The 16,135-nt window shown below is 39.0% G+C and overlaps 1 protein-coding gene across 3 annotated transcripts; it reads left to right on the top strand.

Moving 5' to 3' along the window:
• Window positions 1-2,729: 2,729 nt before the first annotated feature.
• Window positions 2,730-15,332, top strand: e2f2 (E2F transcription factor 2). Of its 3 annotated transcripts, XM_055053121.1 has the most exons (8): window positions 2,730-2,888; window positions 3,108-3,396; window positions 10,577-10,676; window positions 11,106-11,325; window positions 12,579-12,740; window positions 12,840-12,954; window positions 13,042-13,231; window positions 13,723-15,332. In XM_055053121.1, the coding sequence occupies exons 2-8, from the start codon at window positions 3,121-3,123 to the stop codon at window positions 14,013-14,015; spliced, it is 1,356 nt and encodes a 451-aa protein (XP_054909096.1). In that variant the 5' UTR covers window positions 2,730-2,888; window positions 3,108-3,120; the 3' UTR covers window positions 14,016-15,332. The 3 variants fall into 3 exon arrangements, with proteins under 3 accessions (XP_054909096.1, XP_054909097.1, XP_054909095.1); XM_055053122.1 differs by having other exon boundaries at window positions 2,730-3,396; window positions 13,045-13,231; XM_055053120.1 differs by having other exon boundaries at window positions 2,730-3,396.
• Window positions 15,333-16,135: the final 803 nt, after the last annotated feature.

Genomic DNA, 16,135 nt, shown 5'->3' with positions numbered 1-16,135 from the left:
TACCTATTTTACCATTTTATTAACATATTTAAGCCATGATTTGATGTTTATTATCACAAAATATATGTATATGTATATTGATTCAAAACATTCTTTTTTCTTGTATTTTCAGTGCAAATGGTAAAAAAAAGGTGTTTCTAAATATCTTGTAATAGTTTCATAATCATGAGAAACTTTTCATCACCCAAAGAAAGCAATTCATCAAAAGCAAACTAGGGGGAGCAGTGACACAATCTTTGGCTGCAGTTTACTTAGTGAATGAAAATGAAGACAGGATTTTTTTATGTACTTCTCAGTTCTTTAGCAGTCAGTAAAAACCTGTGGTAAAAGTTTACAGCACAAGATGGGGGTGTTGGACAAGAATGCACCAAAATGAGTACAAGTAAATATATCAAAAAATAATTTTTTCCTGCCTATTGAACAGTTTTACCACACAAAAGAAGCAAAGAGATTCTTCTACATTTGTCAGGGTTAAGATTTAATAGCGATAAACAGCAAAGTTAAGATTTAAATCACTGATTATAAATAAATCCTGTTTGTAATAAACAAAACTAAGAATTTATTTTACTATTTTATTTTACTAAACACTAATGTTTATCTGCAAATGATTAAACGTGCAAAACTATTGATAAAAGGGAGAATGGCTGCGATTAAGTTCTACAAAGGCCTGCTAATGATCTACTGATTTGACACATCCAACCATCCAGGACTACAGTTTGAGACTCCTGGTTTAGATGCACATAGCAAAGCAGACAATGCAAACAAAAACATTTATTCCCACCAAACATGAAAGTTTAATCAGATATATTTCAGTTGGGAAAGATGCATGATAAAAAATATATTTTATATTCTTTACTTTTTCTCGGTCTGCTACTTTCTTCTTCTCCAGTTATTGCTTTTTTGCAGTTATTTCAAGTGTTAACTTTGTTTCCACTCAGTTCTTTTTAAAGATCTTTCTGAATAAGATCATTCATGTAAGAGAAACTTTGACGTACACTGAGGTTCTCAGACAAACCCTGAAAGCATAACAATGTCAAAGCAATAACCTACTCTTGTAGGTTATGTCTTTGTGTATATATTCTATATATTAGTAGTTAAAAGTTTATTTGAAGTTTAATTCAAGTCACCCAAGCCCAGATATAATTTAACAACATGTGTGTATGCCCTCCTTTATTTGCTGGATCACTCCAGTTTATGCAATCTGTAAAAGAAAGTGAAATCCCACATCTGCACATTTCACAACATAGGATCTTTGCACCAGTTTGCCTCATTAAAGATGAAGAAACAGAAAGTGGAGATAAAATAAGATCTAGTTATAATCTCTTTATTTTATACAGTTTATGATTCCTTTTTACTGTTGTAAGTGTTTCATGCATTGGACAGTGGACAGCTATCTAAAAGCCATGTTCTTGTGCTTCTTGTAGATTTGTATGTTATAAATACACACAGACCACTGAAATGGACACTAATCATCATAAAATACACTATCAACTACTGGCCATCAGCTGCAAATGCAAGAAATTATTTTTGTTAAATCCAATATGGCCGACAGACAAAAAAGCATGACAACAGACCCCGTTCCTCCTTCTACTGTAGACGACTCTTGTAGGTAAAATAAATATTGTGACATCAGATAACCCCTAAAGAACAATATTACTGATGCATTTTTCAAATAACAACATTTTATTTGGAGAAAATTACAATTGATCACCTAAAATTATTTTCCCTACCTTTTTTTTAATGCCTTAAAATAAAAATAAAATAAAAATAATAAATTCATGCATGAAAGGGTTAAATTCCCTAATAAGCTAAACACACAAAACATATTTCTGAAAACTTTCACAAACATATTTTTTCTAAAATTCAGCCCTGATCCAGTCATGACAATAGTCTTGCTGTGATAATGAGTTTACTTTGTCTAGGCCAGTGGGGGTCAGGTCATGTGGCTTGGGTTTGGTCGCTGTGAATGGGGGCGGGCTGTTTTCTTTCAATATCTCTTGTGAGCCAATAAGCAAGAGTTCAGCTGACTGAGTTATCATTTACAGACTTCCCTCTGCATCTCTGAGCCACACCCACTAGGCACTTTATCACAGGGAAACGAGAAGTACAGTATAAAGAATATTTAAAAAAACACATGATGGAAGACATCCTCATTCAAAAAAAAAGAATTTAAAAATTGCAATATATATAAGAATGAGAAGAGAAATAAATTAAACTGTAAATATGTTATTACAACATATTACAACATGTTATTCCCACTTTTTCTTCTATCAAAGATAATAATAAGCGGTCATGTGAAGCAAAATAACTCAACACAGTCCAGGGAACAATTAGAAATCTTTTCCTTTCACCAGGAATTAGGTTATTTCCATAATTCATAATAATAAATTTCCAATCTTTAAATCTTTGAGTCTTTATACACCGTTATAAAGATGTTTTTCTTAAATGCTCGTTTATCATAGCTTTAAAGATGTACATATAGTTAACCTAACACACTTCTATTGTCTTCATCCAGCCCAGCAATAAACAACCTGATGTCAAACTGAGCTACTGTCCCTTTAAGGGCTCCAGTTCCAGCCCTGCACAAACTGTTTCATACAAAAGTGACAAGCCGAGCGTGCCGCCAGCCAATCAGAGGCGAGATCTAACCGCGGGAGATCTGAATTTCGCGGGATCGAGTTTGGCGCTAAAAAGACTCTTCTTCTGTTGTATGGAGAGAGCTGCTCTGCTCCGCGCTGTACGGACAGTAGGCTTGGATTGGTTCCGACTCCGTTTCAGAGGCAGACTCTCTAACCTGGATCCAAACTCATAGAACCCGAACTACATTTGTTCCCCTTTTTACTGCTGGACATTTAAATGTTTGTTTAGGGAGCCGCTTTTAGTGACCGGTAAGGGAACTTTTCTTTAAACTATCCTGCAGAACAAAGGATCATAACACTGAGTGCAATCTGAATATCCTAATAATATATTAAAAAGAACGTATTCTGCATGTTTACGTTTTCTATTGATCATATTGTAGGTTAATTGCATTGTTGTTCAGCATTTAATTTCTGTGCTCGGCTCACGACAAGCTTCTCCCTCCGCTGCACCAATCCGGTTAAATTTAGTTTACTCAGGAAAATGATGCGGATGCCCAGAGGCGTCTCTCCCGCACCGGCCCGGCCGGCCGCGGGGCTCTCCTGCGCCCCGCACAAGATGAAGGTTTTATCCGGCGGCGGAGGGAAGACCGAGCTGTTCAGCAGCGGACTGTCCAGCCCGCCGATGAGCTCGGTACCGATCGGATACTTCACCCAGATCGGCAACACGACAGCGGCCGAACAAAGAGCCCACAGTCTGTACTCGACCCCCCACGGACCGGACGCGAAGCCCATCAGATCATCCTCCGGGCGCCTGCCGGTACGCATTCGCACTTTCTCCGCGAACACAATGTTTCACTCACGGTTCGATAGTTGCTGCTGTGGGAGGAATAATTCTTAATTTGCATTGGCATCCATGTTTTAAGCAGGGCGCCCTCGGTTATGTTCTGACGCGATAAGCCACAGAGGGGCCTTTATGCTGCTGCACTGCTGCTGCTGCTGTGCATGAATGTTTGCTCTCTTTCCTGTAAAGATTGGGGACATCTTTCCACCAGTGACCCAGCTGTAGCTGGAGGATACCAGACGCCATGCTTGCATTGATGCTTTGGATGAGAAAGAGGAAAGGGGGGGGGAGGTTGTTGGTAGGATTTTGGGCCTCTTTTCTTGTGGTAAAAGTAGGATGAGTGGCCCCCTCTGTGATGCACAGACAGTGCAGAGAGGGGTGTTGGAACCCAAAACAGTTTTTGAACACTTGGTTTTGGTGATTCTGCCCAGAGACAGCTGCTCCATCTGCTCCACTCATTAGGCGACACGCAACCTGTAGAACCTGTTCATGCAACTGAAGCTGGTGGAGGTCATAACTGAACAACTGCTGTCCTGGAGGAAGACATTTTCTGTTTCCATATTGGGAAAAGGTAGAAATGAGATTCCCATGGTATGATTGGAGGATGAATATCACACATTCGCTGTATTTAAATGACCTGAAACAAAAATGTCTGACATGGTCTTTGCTGTTTAAAATAGAAAAACATACCGAGCTACTTAATATTTTTATCTAAATTTCAGTTTTTGATAACAGAGAAACAAACAAACCTGACAGTATGACTGGAAATGTTATTTTTACAATTTTCTCTCATGTCTGTTGATGCTTCATGGAGCATTCATAGACATCAGTAAATTAAAAAAATATGATTAAATATGTGTGCAAGTTAGTGATATAAATCACACGTTTTCAAGCGAGTTGTGTCTTGAAGCCCATTTCAAATAGATTTCTGTTTGGGTAGCTGTGAATGCTATGTCTTGCAACCACAGACGTACAGTTACCAAAAAATAAAAGTACAAATCATTGGCCCCGACCTGAACTACTATCTATTCGTCAGCAACAGGTGGGGGAGGGGTCAGTGCATCACTCTATGCTCCAAAGTGCAATTTTTATGCCTTGATAAAGCTGCCCCATCCCTAACCTGCACATAAAAGTAGTGTGTTAATATAGAAAAAATATTGATGATAGTTATTATAATATCTGCTTTTAACTGTTGGATTGTTTTGCTTCACTGAGGTTGGGGGTTAAAGTGTGAGCAGGCTCTTTAAATCTCATTTAACCCCCCTGCCTCCTCTAATATTCCTTACAAGAGGATTATAAGGATGGTGGGAGACAAACTACCACCTGGCTCGTCATACGCCCGCGTTCGTAGATTTGTGCATCACATTGCAGAAATTTTACGCCTCCTTCTCTAATCCGATATTAGAACCGGGTCATGTGACAGATATTTTAATTTAAACCAACCGTGGATGCAATGTGTGGACACACAATAATCCACACGCAGAAACGAGGAGACAAGAATCTAATGTCTGCACACATTATGTTCCTGAAGTATAATATGGACGAAGCTTTGTATCACAATATTTTGATGTATTTATTAACAGTAACAATAAAAAGTTTTTAATTTTTTAAAAAGTTAAAAACAAAGCCTCGTAGGCATATTTTAAAATAAAAGTATTATCAGCACGTCACAAAAGCCTCATCTACTATAAATTTGTAGTGCAGCTCTGAAGCTGAACCGTATTGCACTCAGTTATATTTTAAAATGTTAATACAGCAACAATATAACAAGAAGTTCAAACAACAAAGCTAGAAAGTCCTGAATCGTACCATCAGTTTATAGATTTCACAAATATGATTGTTTAAGAGTTTAAAGTTATTATAAAAAGATGTCTAATTCTCCTGGTTAAAGGATCTAAAGATAGTTTTTTGTTGTTGTTAAATTGTCTTCTGCCCTCTTTAGTAAAGTGAGAAAACACTATTTGTCGAAGGAAAAGCACCTTGGCATTTAACCCTAACCCTACCCTAACCCTAACCCCACGTTTGGGTGGGGCATGGACCGAAACATGTCTGACTTGTTCATGGTGGTACGGCCTGACTAAACACCACATTCCTTAAAATGGATGTGAAATGTATCCAAACATAAAACACATTTGTCAATTTAAAGTATATTTCAGTTGGAGTTTATGTATTTTATTGTTGTTCTCAAAGGCAGTTTTGCGAGATCACAGACTCTCTGATTTTGCAGCTTTTATGGTTGTTGATGATTACAGGAAATGTTGCCTATTGGTGCTCGGCTCACTTCCTTTAACTTAAACAACAGAATAACCACTGCTTTTTAAGTTTCAGGGCAGGTAAAACCGGATGCTAAAGCAAGGCAAACATGTCTGCAAACTGTATGAAGTTGACATAAAGCTTGTTCTTGAGAACAGGTTGGTTTTTAATCCTTCACCTGTAGCTGCAGAGATCTCAGGTTTACTTATTAGTCATGTTGACTGGAGTAAAAGGCAGCAATCAGTGGCGAGCACGTGAGGTTAAAACCTGGGTGTGTTGACTGTTGATAATGTTGGGACATGCTGTGAATGTGTTACAGTGTTCATGCTTTCAGAGTTCAGGGGCGTCCGTTTGCCATCCACTTAACTGCACAATTCAGAGTAGGGGGTTTCTTATGAGGACTTGCCCCTGTGGTTAACTCCATATTCAGAGTGATGCCTGAGTGTGACATTTACCATCCTACCACCTGTATGCATTGCGCTCTTCCGATCATTTGCTTTGTCTTACCACACCCTGAGGCAAACCCTGGAGCTTTCTGCTCTCTGTAGGGGGAGCTTTGCATTTCAAAGCAGCCTTCTCCCCCACCCCTATTAGCAACCCAAATGGGAAGACTCACCCTTTACCTGTTAGAGATTATGTTGACGATAAACAGAAGGATTTATTCCTCTTCCACTTTACGGCATTTGAGGCTCCACACAGATAGTAGATATTTTCAGCCGTACTGTAACTCACCTTTGAATAAGTTGGAATCTGAGTCCTGTGCAGCCTGGGTTTGTTGACTTGAGGCCTTCACGTCACTAGATTAGTTTGGGAATTTCACAACATCAGTGGGAACTCAGTGCCTGGGTGCTTCTAGAGTAAGGTTATAGCAAAAGAGTCAGAAGATATGGCAGTCAACAAGGAGATAACACTGAGCCAATAAAACAAGTCAAACAAGTAAGTACATTTTATTTACAGAGCTACTTTCAAGATAAAGTCCACATGGTGCCTTGTGGTAAAAAACAGAAAGGAGGCAAAGATAAATATGTCAAGTTAAGATAAAGTTGATAAAAAGCAAAATAAACTGTAAAATTGGGAAAAGAAAGTGATTTTAAGAGGCTACTACTGCAAGGGCTCTGTCGCTTTTAGCCTTTATTAAGGGTTAGAAAACTGGCCCCGATCAACGTAAGTTTGGATTCTAGTGGTGAAATAGGGCCAGAGAACATTGGAAATGTATGAAGGAGTGTCATCGTGCTATGGTTTATAAGTCCAAACCAGAACTAAAGTATATTCTGCCTTTTAAGATATTAGTATGAAGGTAAATAAGGCACAAATAAAATGGGACTGAGAGCTGAACCCTGTGGAGCTCCTTTTGCAAAAATAACTGGGGATGATTTGAAGTTAAAACTTTCGTAACAGCAATACTTGTTAATAAATTCCAGGGTCACTGTGTGAAATTATGAATTTGTTATCTGAATTAGAGTGGCTTCTACCTGCATCCACTTAAAAAAATATCTGGAGAACATCCTTTGAGCGTGTTTTTCAGAAAAGACTGACCAGCAGGTTGAGCAGGAGTAAACCAGGAATAGTGTCAAACATCAGTTTTGCACACCATCATTTGTTGAGAACCATCATAGAGAAATAATTAGCTCATACATTCTTAACAATCTGTCAAAAAAAAAAAAACTGTCAGAGAAACAAGTTGATTTCCACAAAGAGAAAAAGCTGCCACAGAGAAATGAAATGTCAAAATTAAAATGCAAGAACTGGAACACTCACAGTTAAAGTGTAAATTAAATAAAGCACAACAGTGATCAGAAAAACAAATAGCAGTGAAAGTAGCTTGTGACACATTTAAAGTGGCTTTCTTGTAACAGTCCACATGCAGTATTTTCTGAGGTACGATAACCAATACCTCGTTTCTGAGCGGTACGCCACGGGTTGGTGTGATTCGGTACGCCTTTTGGTCTGACTCCTCATAGAACCGACCTGTACAGCACCATTCCAGGACCCGCTTCAGTTATCGGTCCAAAGGACAATGGTACCGTATGGCTCTGGTGAACCTGCTGGTGTGTCATCCGCTTTTTTTAAAGTCGCAGTGCTTGCGTCATTGTCCCTCGAGCTTGACGCAAGCATGAAGTATAGTAGTGTGTTACGTTTGTCATCATATGAGTGCGATGATATGATGGCCATTTGGGTTAGTGAGGACCCAAACGGTCCTCACTAACCGTTAGTTAGTTCTACAGTACCGAAGCGCACTGACCCATGCTGAACTGCTCATTGGAAACAAGCATGAGGGACTGAGCTAACACATTTCCCCCACATGAAATGTAAAGTGTGTCATAGAGACGAGTCACCAGAAAAATCCCTCATGCAAAAAAGGAGGTTCTAATTTCCCCATCCTTACACAGGCACACTCACACACACACATGCCGATACGCATCCACACACACACACGCCGATACGCATCCACACACACACACACACACTCTCACAGCTGCAGTGTGAAACCGTTGGTCCCTTTCCTACAACACGTCAGGGTGTCTGTCTTTGACTGGAACTGTTGCATTTTTTAAAAACTTGGTGTGGTTGGATTCACACAGAGAGTCACAAGCAGGTTGAGCAGGAGTAAAGCAGGAATTTATCAACTTACATAAATCTTACATAAAAGTTTTTCTTCGTTTGGTTCTGGTTGGCTGTGTGATTCAGAGATTTGAGGTCACCCTTCAGCGGCGCCTTCGCTGGCTGCCCCGCTCCAGATGTCGCCAGGCGACAGGTGGACACATCGGGGAAGCGCGTCTGAACAACGGCGCGCTCTGTTGTCTCATCTCTCACATGAGCACAGCCGCCCACACGTGGTAGAGGACTCACATTCTGTCATATATGAAAAAAGATGTTGTCCAGTTATATTCTACTACCAAAATCAGTGTGTATTGTGGTGACAGAGAGATCTTCGTCGTTGGTAGGTAGGTGGGAGAGTAAACAGTTAGGTGAAGACCCAGACAGTTGGAACAGATTAACTCGTGGTTTCAGGGACTGAGCTGAAGTCCCACACCTCACCAGTTTTGTCCCTTCTGTTTTCTGTGAGGCTGCACAGTGTGACTGGGCCAATGATTACTGATTGACACACATCCACATCCACAGTGAAGGTTTATTGGTCTCCTTTATTCTCATTTAGTTGTGTGTGGCTCAGAAGTAATACTCCAATAAAGTTTAGTCGAGGTTAAGATTACAAAGTAGAGATGCACCAGGTGATCAGTCAGCGATTTGATTCAAACTGTTTGACTCTGATTAGTGACCAGCTGGTCAAATCCAGGAACAGCTGGAAAATATTCAATTTTGATACTTTTGCTGAAAATTTCATTGCAGATTCTTCCTACCACTCAACATGAACTCTAGCATCTCGGTCACTAAATACACAGAGTCTGTGTTGCTGGTAAGGGCAGTTAAAGTTTATCCAATTTGGCAAATTTAGTATCAACATGCACAACATGAGTTATGGCTGCGCAATATAATGTAATATCGTTGCAACAAACTGGAGTGCAGTAAATGTTGGTTAATATATTCCAAATGTTATAAACCTCCATTTTTCATGCTAACGTAATATTTGTCCATTCAAAAAATGTTTATAACTGTATTTCAGTAGTTCATAACAACAAATATGCATTTATACACTGTCTTAACAGAAAGAATATCTACAGTCTTTATCATCAACTTTGCAAACATCAACCAATAATGTTCAAAGTGACATTGTACCAAAGCATTCCAGCTTCCCAAACTGCATTTTTGTTTCTATATATTAGAGATGCTCTGGAAAAAGCAGCAAATAGGCAATTTTCCACATACTTTTATTTACCTTTACATACTTTCATTTTGAAGGCTTTTTAGTAAGCTTTACGTAGAAAAAAAACAAATTATAAATGCAAAAATGAAGGAACTGAACAAGGAAAAGTATGATCATAAAAAAACAAAACAGATTAGATTTATTTGAAAGATTGAAGACAAATTTGTGTTGATGGTGAGCTGGTGATGCTTGAGACAGACCAGTGTAACAAATAGTAGAAAAGGAGCAAAAAATGAAAATAAGCTATTAAAATTGAAGTTAGCTTTAACTTAAATTTAACTTAAACAACTTATATGCAATTTTAAAAATACAAACATAGTATGTATTTTTTAAAATTGCCATTAAAGAGCAGGAAGACTGTAAATATATTTAATTGTTGGTAAAGGTAAACTGGAATTAAATAATCTTAATATTTAACATTCCCTTCATACAGACTTTGTGGTTGAGGAAACAGTAAAGATATTAGGAAGTATGAACGAGGTTTAAAAGTCAGCTTGCTAAGCAACAATTATAGTTTTTAGTGTTGATTTGGACTAAAAATCTGAATCTGAAGAAATGTTTGATGGGTTCATATCTATTCCAAAGAAATGCGTGATTCTGATTCAAACTCGATTCTTTGGCATGTTTGTACATCCTGTGTGTGAGCAGAGGGTTTGTGCAGCGTCAGGCTGAGGGGAGGGGCTTGGCGAGAGCCTGGGAGGTCAGTGAGGGTTTCCAGAGACCTGCTGGCACTTAGGAGGAGTTGGGTCAAGAAGCAATCACCCCTCCCCAAAGCTTTTTTGACCTCCACACAATGGGCCCCTCTTCATGCTTGGGATTGTGTGAGGGGAGCACTTTGTTGGTGCTGCTGAGGGCTGTTGGCACATTTATGACTCTTAACAAAACCGTATTTAGTCCCTTTTCTTTGCATTTGTTTCATGGTTTAGAGCTACTCATTACATCTGAATAAGCCAAATATTAAACATTTAAAATGGGGAATTTTTCTCCCCAGATGACCTTTCCAGCTGAAACTAGAACTCTTTAAGAGTTTTGTTGTGTTAAATTTTATTTTCTAATGTGCACAAAATCTTTTCTGTGCAGGCGAAAAGGAAGCTGGACCTGGAGGACCCTCTTTACCTGCCAGAGTTTTGCACACCTAAAGGGAAATGCAACGTTGCAGCAGGCCTGCAGAGCCCACGAAGTGAGTCAACCTCATGGTGCAAATCAGGACAGAGTGCTGCTCATATCAGCAGTAGGTTCATTTAGACTTGATCAGTTCGTTGGACTGGTTTTTTTGTATAATTTTTGATTGAATAATGTCTTCTTATTCTTAATAGTTTGTATTTAAACCAATCAAGGCGGGAAAGTTTCAATTCGCATGCAGAACTAATCACTAGCCAAATTTCCTGTGTCTCTGTGCAAACGGCAGAATGAGCCACATCAAGGCATAAATAATAATCAGCTGCACATTTATGTAGCACCCTATAGCTCCATGTTGGCTAAATCAGCAATCCGTTAAATAAAAAAGTAACTGATGGACATAAATGAGCTAAGAGAAGCTCGAAGGATCTGGTGAAAATGTCATATTCTGGTTTTCTAAATGGTAATTATTTTATATGAATTCTTTAAGCTCCAAAGTCTCCAGGCGAGCGGACGCGGTACGACACTTCGTTGGGCCTGCTGACAAAGAAGTTTGTGGGACTCATCGCAGAATCTGCTGATGGAGTTCTGGACCTTAACTGGGCCACTGAAGTTCTGGAGGTCCAGAAGAGGCGGATCTATGACATCACCAACGTCCTGGAAGGCGTGCAGCTCATCCGAAAGAAGTCCAAAAACAACATCCAGTGGCTGTAAGTGTGAATGCAGAGCTGAAAAATATATGTTTTTTTTTTGTTGTTGTTGTAGAAATGTGTCATCATGTGACGTTCTTCACAAATATCCAGTTTTCTGAAAGACCAAAGTATTTTATTGGGATTTTATACAAATAATGCTGAGGACAAATTCTAAGTGTTTTTTGTTTGTTTTTTTACCAATAAAAAAATCCTTAAAATGTTGTTTTTATTTGTATTCAGTACCATAAAAAGTCTCTGCAGAGAACGTTGTTCTGTCTCTCAGAGCTGCAAGAATGAAATTACTTTACTCTGTTTTTACAGCTTGTTCTTTACACTGTTTTCTGACAACTGTTACATAAATGGTGCAGTGGGAAAGACACATTTATGGAGTTCTGCACTTCAGTTTTTATGAAGCAGAAAATGTCCTCGCCTGAAAAAAACTTGGGTCTTTTCTTGCCGCCTTGAAAAAAACATCAAATTTCTCTGTTCCTATAAAGTACATATTGGCCTTTACTGTGAAAGTCTTACATTATATTGAGTTTCAGTTTTTGGCATCCGCACAGTAAAACATGGTGGTGGTTTAGTTATGAGTCCTTCCAGCAGAATCAGAGAAGCAGATGAGTGGATCCTCACACCTTCAGGATTTTATTTAAATTTTACCTCTGCTTCATTTGCATTTCCCCATAACAGTTTGTGTTTAGTTTATCTCAGAAACTTCAAAGTACATTATAGTTTGTGGTTACAATGGGGGAAAACGACTTTACTTACTTATTCTGTAAAATAAGTGGAGCCTATATGCAGCTTCAACCAGGAGGTAACGTTGCACATGTGAACATTAACTGGCCTGATGTTACTGTAAGTGATGTTGCACCATTGATTCTTGCACAAGTGGAGCTTCAAGCTGCCTCAGAAATTTTCTGTTGAAACCAAAGTTTCTGTTTCCCATTGTGAAACATGGATGCCAAGAAAAATAATTTACAGTACCAGCAGTTTTGAATGAGAACAGAACAAAAAAAACTTCAGCTGAATTCAAACTGTTTTTAGAAGTAATGTAATTTAATCAAACAGTAAATAAACTTTCGTTACATGTCACCTTTTTGCATGTCAGAAACCACAAAGTGTTTTACAAAATATAAGAAGCACAACAAAAAAAAAACATCAAAGGGATAAAGCACTTTTATCCTGTTCAACTGTTCAAGGATGTGCTAATGATGGATTTTAAAGTAGACCAGCTTGTTTATGTTCCTGTTTTTTATGTGTGTGTTTTTCAGGATGGGGAATGTTTTTGAAGGCGGTGTTGCTGGAGGAGAAAAGGCCTTTGCTCTGAGGAGAGAGCTGGGGGATCTGGAGAGAGCGGAGCGATCTTTGGATGACTTGATTCAATCCAGCACCACTCAGCTCAAACAGCTCACAGAGTTCAAAGACAGCCAGAGATATCCTTTCCACAAAGCTCCGTCAGGTTTATCAGATGTGTCCAGTCACACACGCACTCACCTTTTATTGCTGCTATTACCCTTGACGCACCGTTGCACTCTGGGATACGTGACGTACCAGGACATCCGCTCCATCGGCAGCCTCCGAGACCAGACGGTGATCGCAGTCAAAGCTCCGGCTGAGACCAAGCTGGAGGTGCCGGACACTGCAGGGGTGAGACCGAATATGAGACTTTGACTGTGTGTGCACGTTGTGTAAATGTGACATGTTGATTGTTGGTTTTCCTTTGTCTCCTTGCAGCAGGGCTCATTACAGATCTATTTAAAAAGTCGGAATGGGCCTATAGAGGTGTACCTGTGTCCTGAGGAAGGCCTTGAAGATGCCAGCCCTGTTAAGAGCTTAGCCACCCCTAGAAAGGAAGACCTGAAGAAACCGGTGACGACCAGCATAACGCCACAGAGCCAGGCTGTCAAAGACGAACCTGTTGAAGGTGAGTCAGGGTGCTGGGATCATTTCTGCGATTGCCATGTTTCCATTATAAAAGAAATGCAACAAAAATCACATGTGAATAAGTTTGTTCTCCTAATAAGTCATTAAAAAAGCAGCGCCATGATTCTCCAACTACTTCCTGTCGTCTTCTTTATAGTTTGCGCCAATGGCAACGTCCGGTTAGTGATCATGTGACTTGTGGTGTATTTCCATCACAGTTTTGTGAAATTAAATCAGTTTTGACACTGCCAGAAAACCACCTCATCCTAGCACCAGAATGTTTTTTTTTAAATGGTGTTTTTCCATTAAGCAAATTTATTTTCAAATGTAAAATTGCCCCATTATATGGTCAGTGGAAGCACAGCTTGTGACATCTGCAGCTGCCGTAGCTTCATATAGAAACTGAAAACAGGGAATGAATCAGTTATTTCATCTGCAGGTTTTCAGTAAAGCTCCTTTGTTTCCTGTGTTTTATCTCTGTTTTCCTCACAGTGAGCATATCCACTTCATCCCCAGCTTCAGCTTCAGCTTCTGCCCCCTCCTCAGCCGCTACCTCTGCTTCCTCTCTTCTCGACGTGGAGGGGCTGCTGGGTTTGCCTCCCAGTCTGCTCCAGATCACAGAGGACCAGCTGCCCGGTGCCTCCTTCACCTCAGACCCCAGCACTCCCTTCGTCAGCTTTTCTCCACCGTTAGACCACAGCGACTACCTCTGGAGCCTGGAGGATAGCGAAGGGGTGTCGGATTTCTTCGACACCTATGATCTTGGAGATTTACTGAAGAGCTGAGGAAGATGGGGCAATGATTTAAGAAAAAATTTATGAAATATTTAAAGGAATGCTTGATTGGGGCAAATGATATTATACTATGAAGCCATTGCTTGTTTTTATTTCTTTAGAGCCATTGTTGGTTTTATAGCCATTCGGACTTACTGTGTCATGACTGAGCGGGCATGAAGTCAAGAGTCGTAAATGCAGGGATTTTTGTGGGTTTGTAGGAACATTTCCAGGTTGTGCTGAGGAGATTAGAAACTATCAGATCAAAAGAGGAGCAGCTTTTGGTGCACACCATTACATGTGGAGAAAATGTAATGCATGTTCGTTGTGACCAACTCAGGGTTTTTTTTCTCCAAAGCCTACAAAGATTTGACCTGTAGGGGGCAGTGTTGCATTATGTCAGCTTTAAATCTAGTTCAGCTTTACAGGATTTAATCACTGGACAAAAGTAAGCTGTAGCTGCACGGGGTTCTGATTCAGGTGTTTTAAGAGTGTCTTGTACACCTGTATCACAAAAAGCTGTGATTAAGTCCAGCCTCTGTCTCAGTTCTTATAAAGAGGTCTGTGAAATCTGTGCAGAGATATTGAATGCACTGTATCAGGTTCACTTTTTCCCTGTTTAACATGTAGTATCAGGTTCTGTATGTGTCCGGTGCCAAACGGTGCCGACAGAGACCCAAAGCACTGTTTGATGGTGGAAACGATGGCCCCTGCTGAGAAGCAATCACTGACTCTCTGGTTTGGCAGCTTTGATTCTAATCTGGTACCTCCCTGTCAATCTGACTCTGACTGCAGATGTAATATAATATTTCTGTATTTAGTAGTTCGAGACCATTATTGTATTTCCAAGGAAATAATCTGAAATCCATTAAAAATAGCACCTGTGTTACAGGTGAGGTGGGTATTGGGGGTTTGTTATTGTTGTTTCATTTTATTTTTTAAAGTTTTCTAGAGATTTGAATATTTGAATTTTTTGCTGAAGTTTATTATTTTTTTGGCTTTCCCTCTACACTGCAGAGATAAGCTACCTGTCCTGTCCTAACAAAACTTGAAAATTGTGTTTGTGTGTTTGGCAGATTGGTAAATGGGTGTCATGATGTGTTTGCGTGTGAGTTTTTTATTAAATAGAATAGAGAATATAATTTGAAAATTTGTAGAATATTTTTTTTTCCAATGAGCATTATTTTTTTGGTATTTGTACATAAATCTCACTTGTATTTATACCATGTTTTCAGGATTTTTTGACTGTTTTATAAGACATGCAGCACTTAATATTTTTTTATATTGTGTGTTCTGTTTTGGAGTTGTTGAATAAATACTTTGTTTACAGCTTGAGTGAGCTTATTTGAACAAAATAGCCTCTAAAACACCTTAAAATGATGTTGTTTTCTGTTTTAAAGAAAACAACATCCCAATAAGTTCAAATATAAATTTATTTCAACTGATGTTTTGGAAAGCTGAGTCCAGCTACTCTATCCCTGCTCTAGGTTGATGAACAGTACCGCCTTTAGAATTGAAATATTATTACAAAAACATTTCTAACATAAAGTTGGCTGTAAGACCTCAAAATGTTACACTATGATATGAGGTATTTAAAAAACAGATGAGAAAGTCTTGGAAAGTGTTGAGTTTATTTGACCTCCATTATATCTCAATGATGGAATAATGCTGCCCTTGTCTAGTGGTGTGTTTTCACCACTTAATTATTGCATTTATTTAGATTTAATACACTTGATTTTGACATTTTATCTCATTAAATTGATTTAAATCAAAATATGTAACTTGACATGACTAGATGATTTTTCAAAAAAAACTAACAAAGTATTTAAAAATGAGATAAAACATTTTGCCTTACATCATGTGGACAAAAATCTGATGTATCAGAATAAAACGCAGTGTTTACTGTGACCAGCAAAGGAAATATTTCCAATCTTAAAGGTGGTGCCGCAGTTTTGCCTGTAGAGGGCAGTATTATGTCATAACAGCTGTAACTTGCATATGATTCAGCTGAAGCTGTGATCCAATCTCTCTCACAAACTAAACGTTCATGTTTGTTTGAAAAATTACCAACTTTATTTTTTATCAATAATTGCTAATAACCGAGTGAGTTTTCAATGACTTCAGGCACAAGT

This window comes from Poeciliopsis prolifica, unplaced genomic scaffold (assembly GCF_027474105.1).
Source record: "Poeciliopsis prolifica strain line A6 unplaced genomic scaffold, Auburn_PproV2 SCAFFOLD037, whole genome shotgun sequence".
Lineage (NCBI taxonomy): Eukaryota > Metazoa > Chordata > Actinopteri > Cyprinodontiformes > Poeciliidae > Poeciliopsis > Poeciliopsis prolifica.
This window is presented reverse-complemented; position numbering and strand designations above follow the sequence as displayed.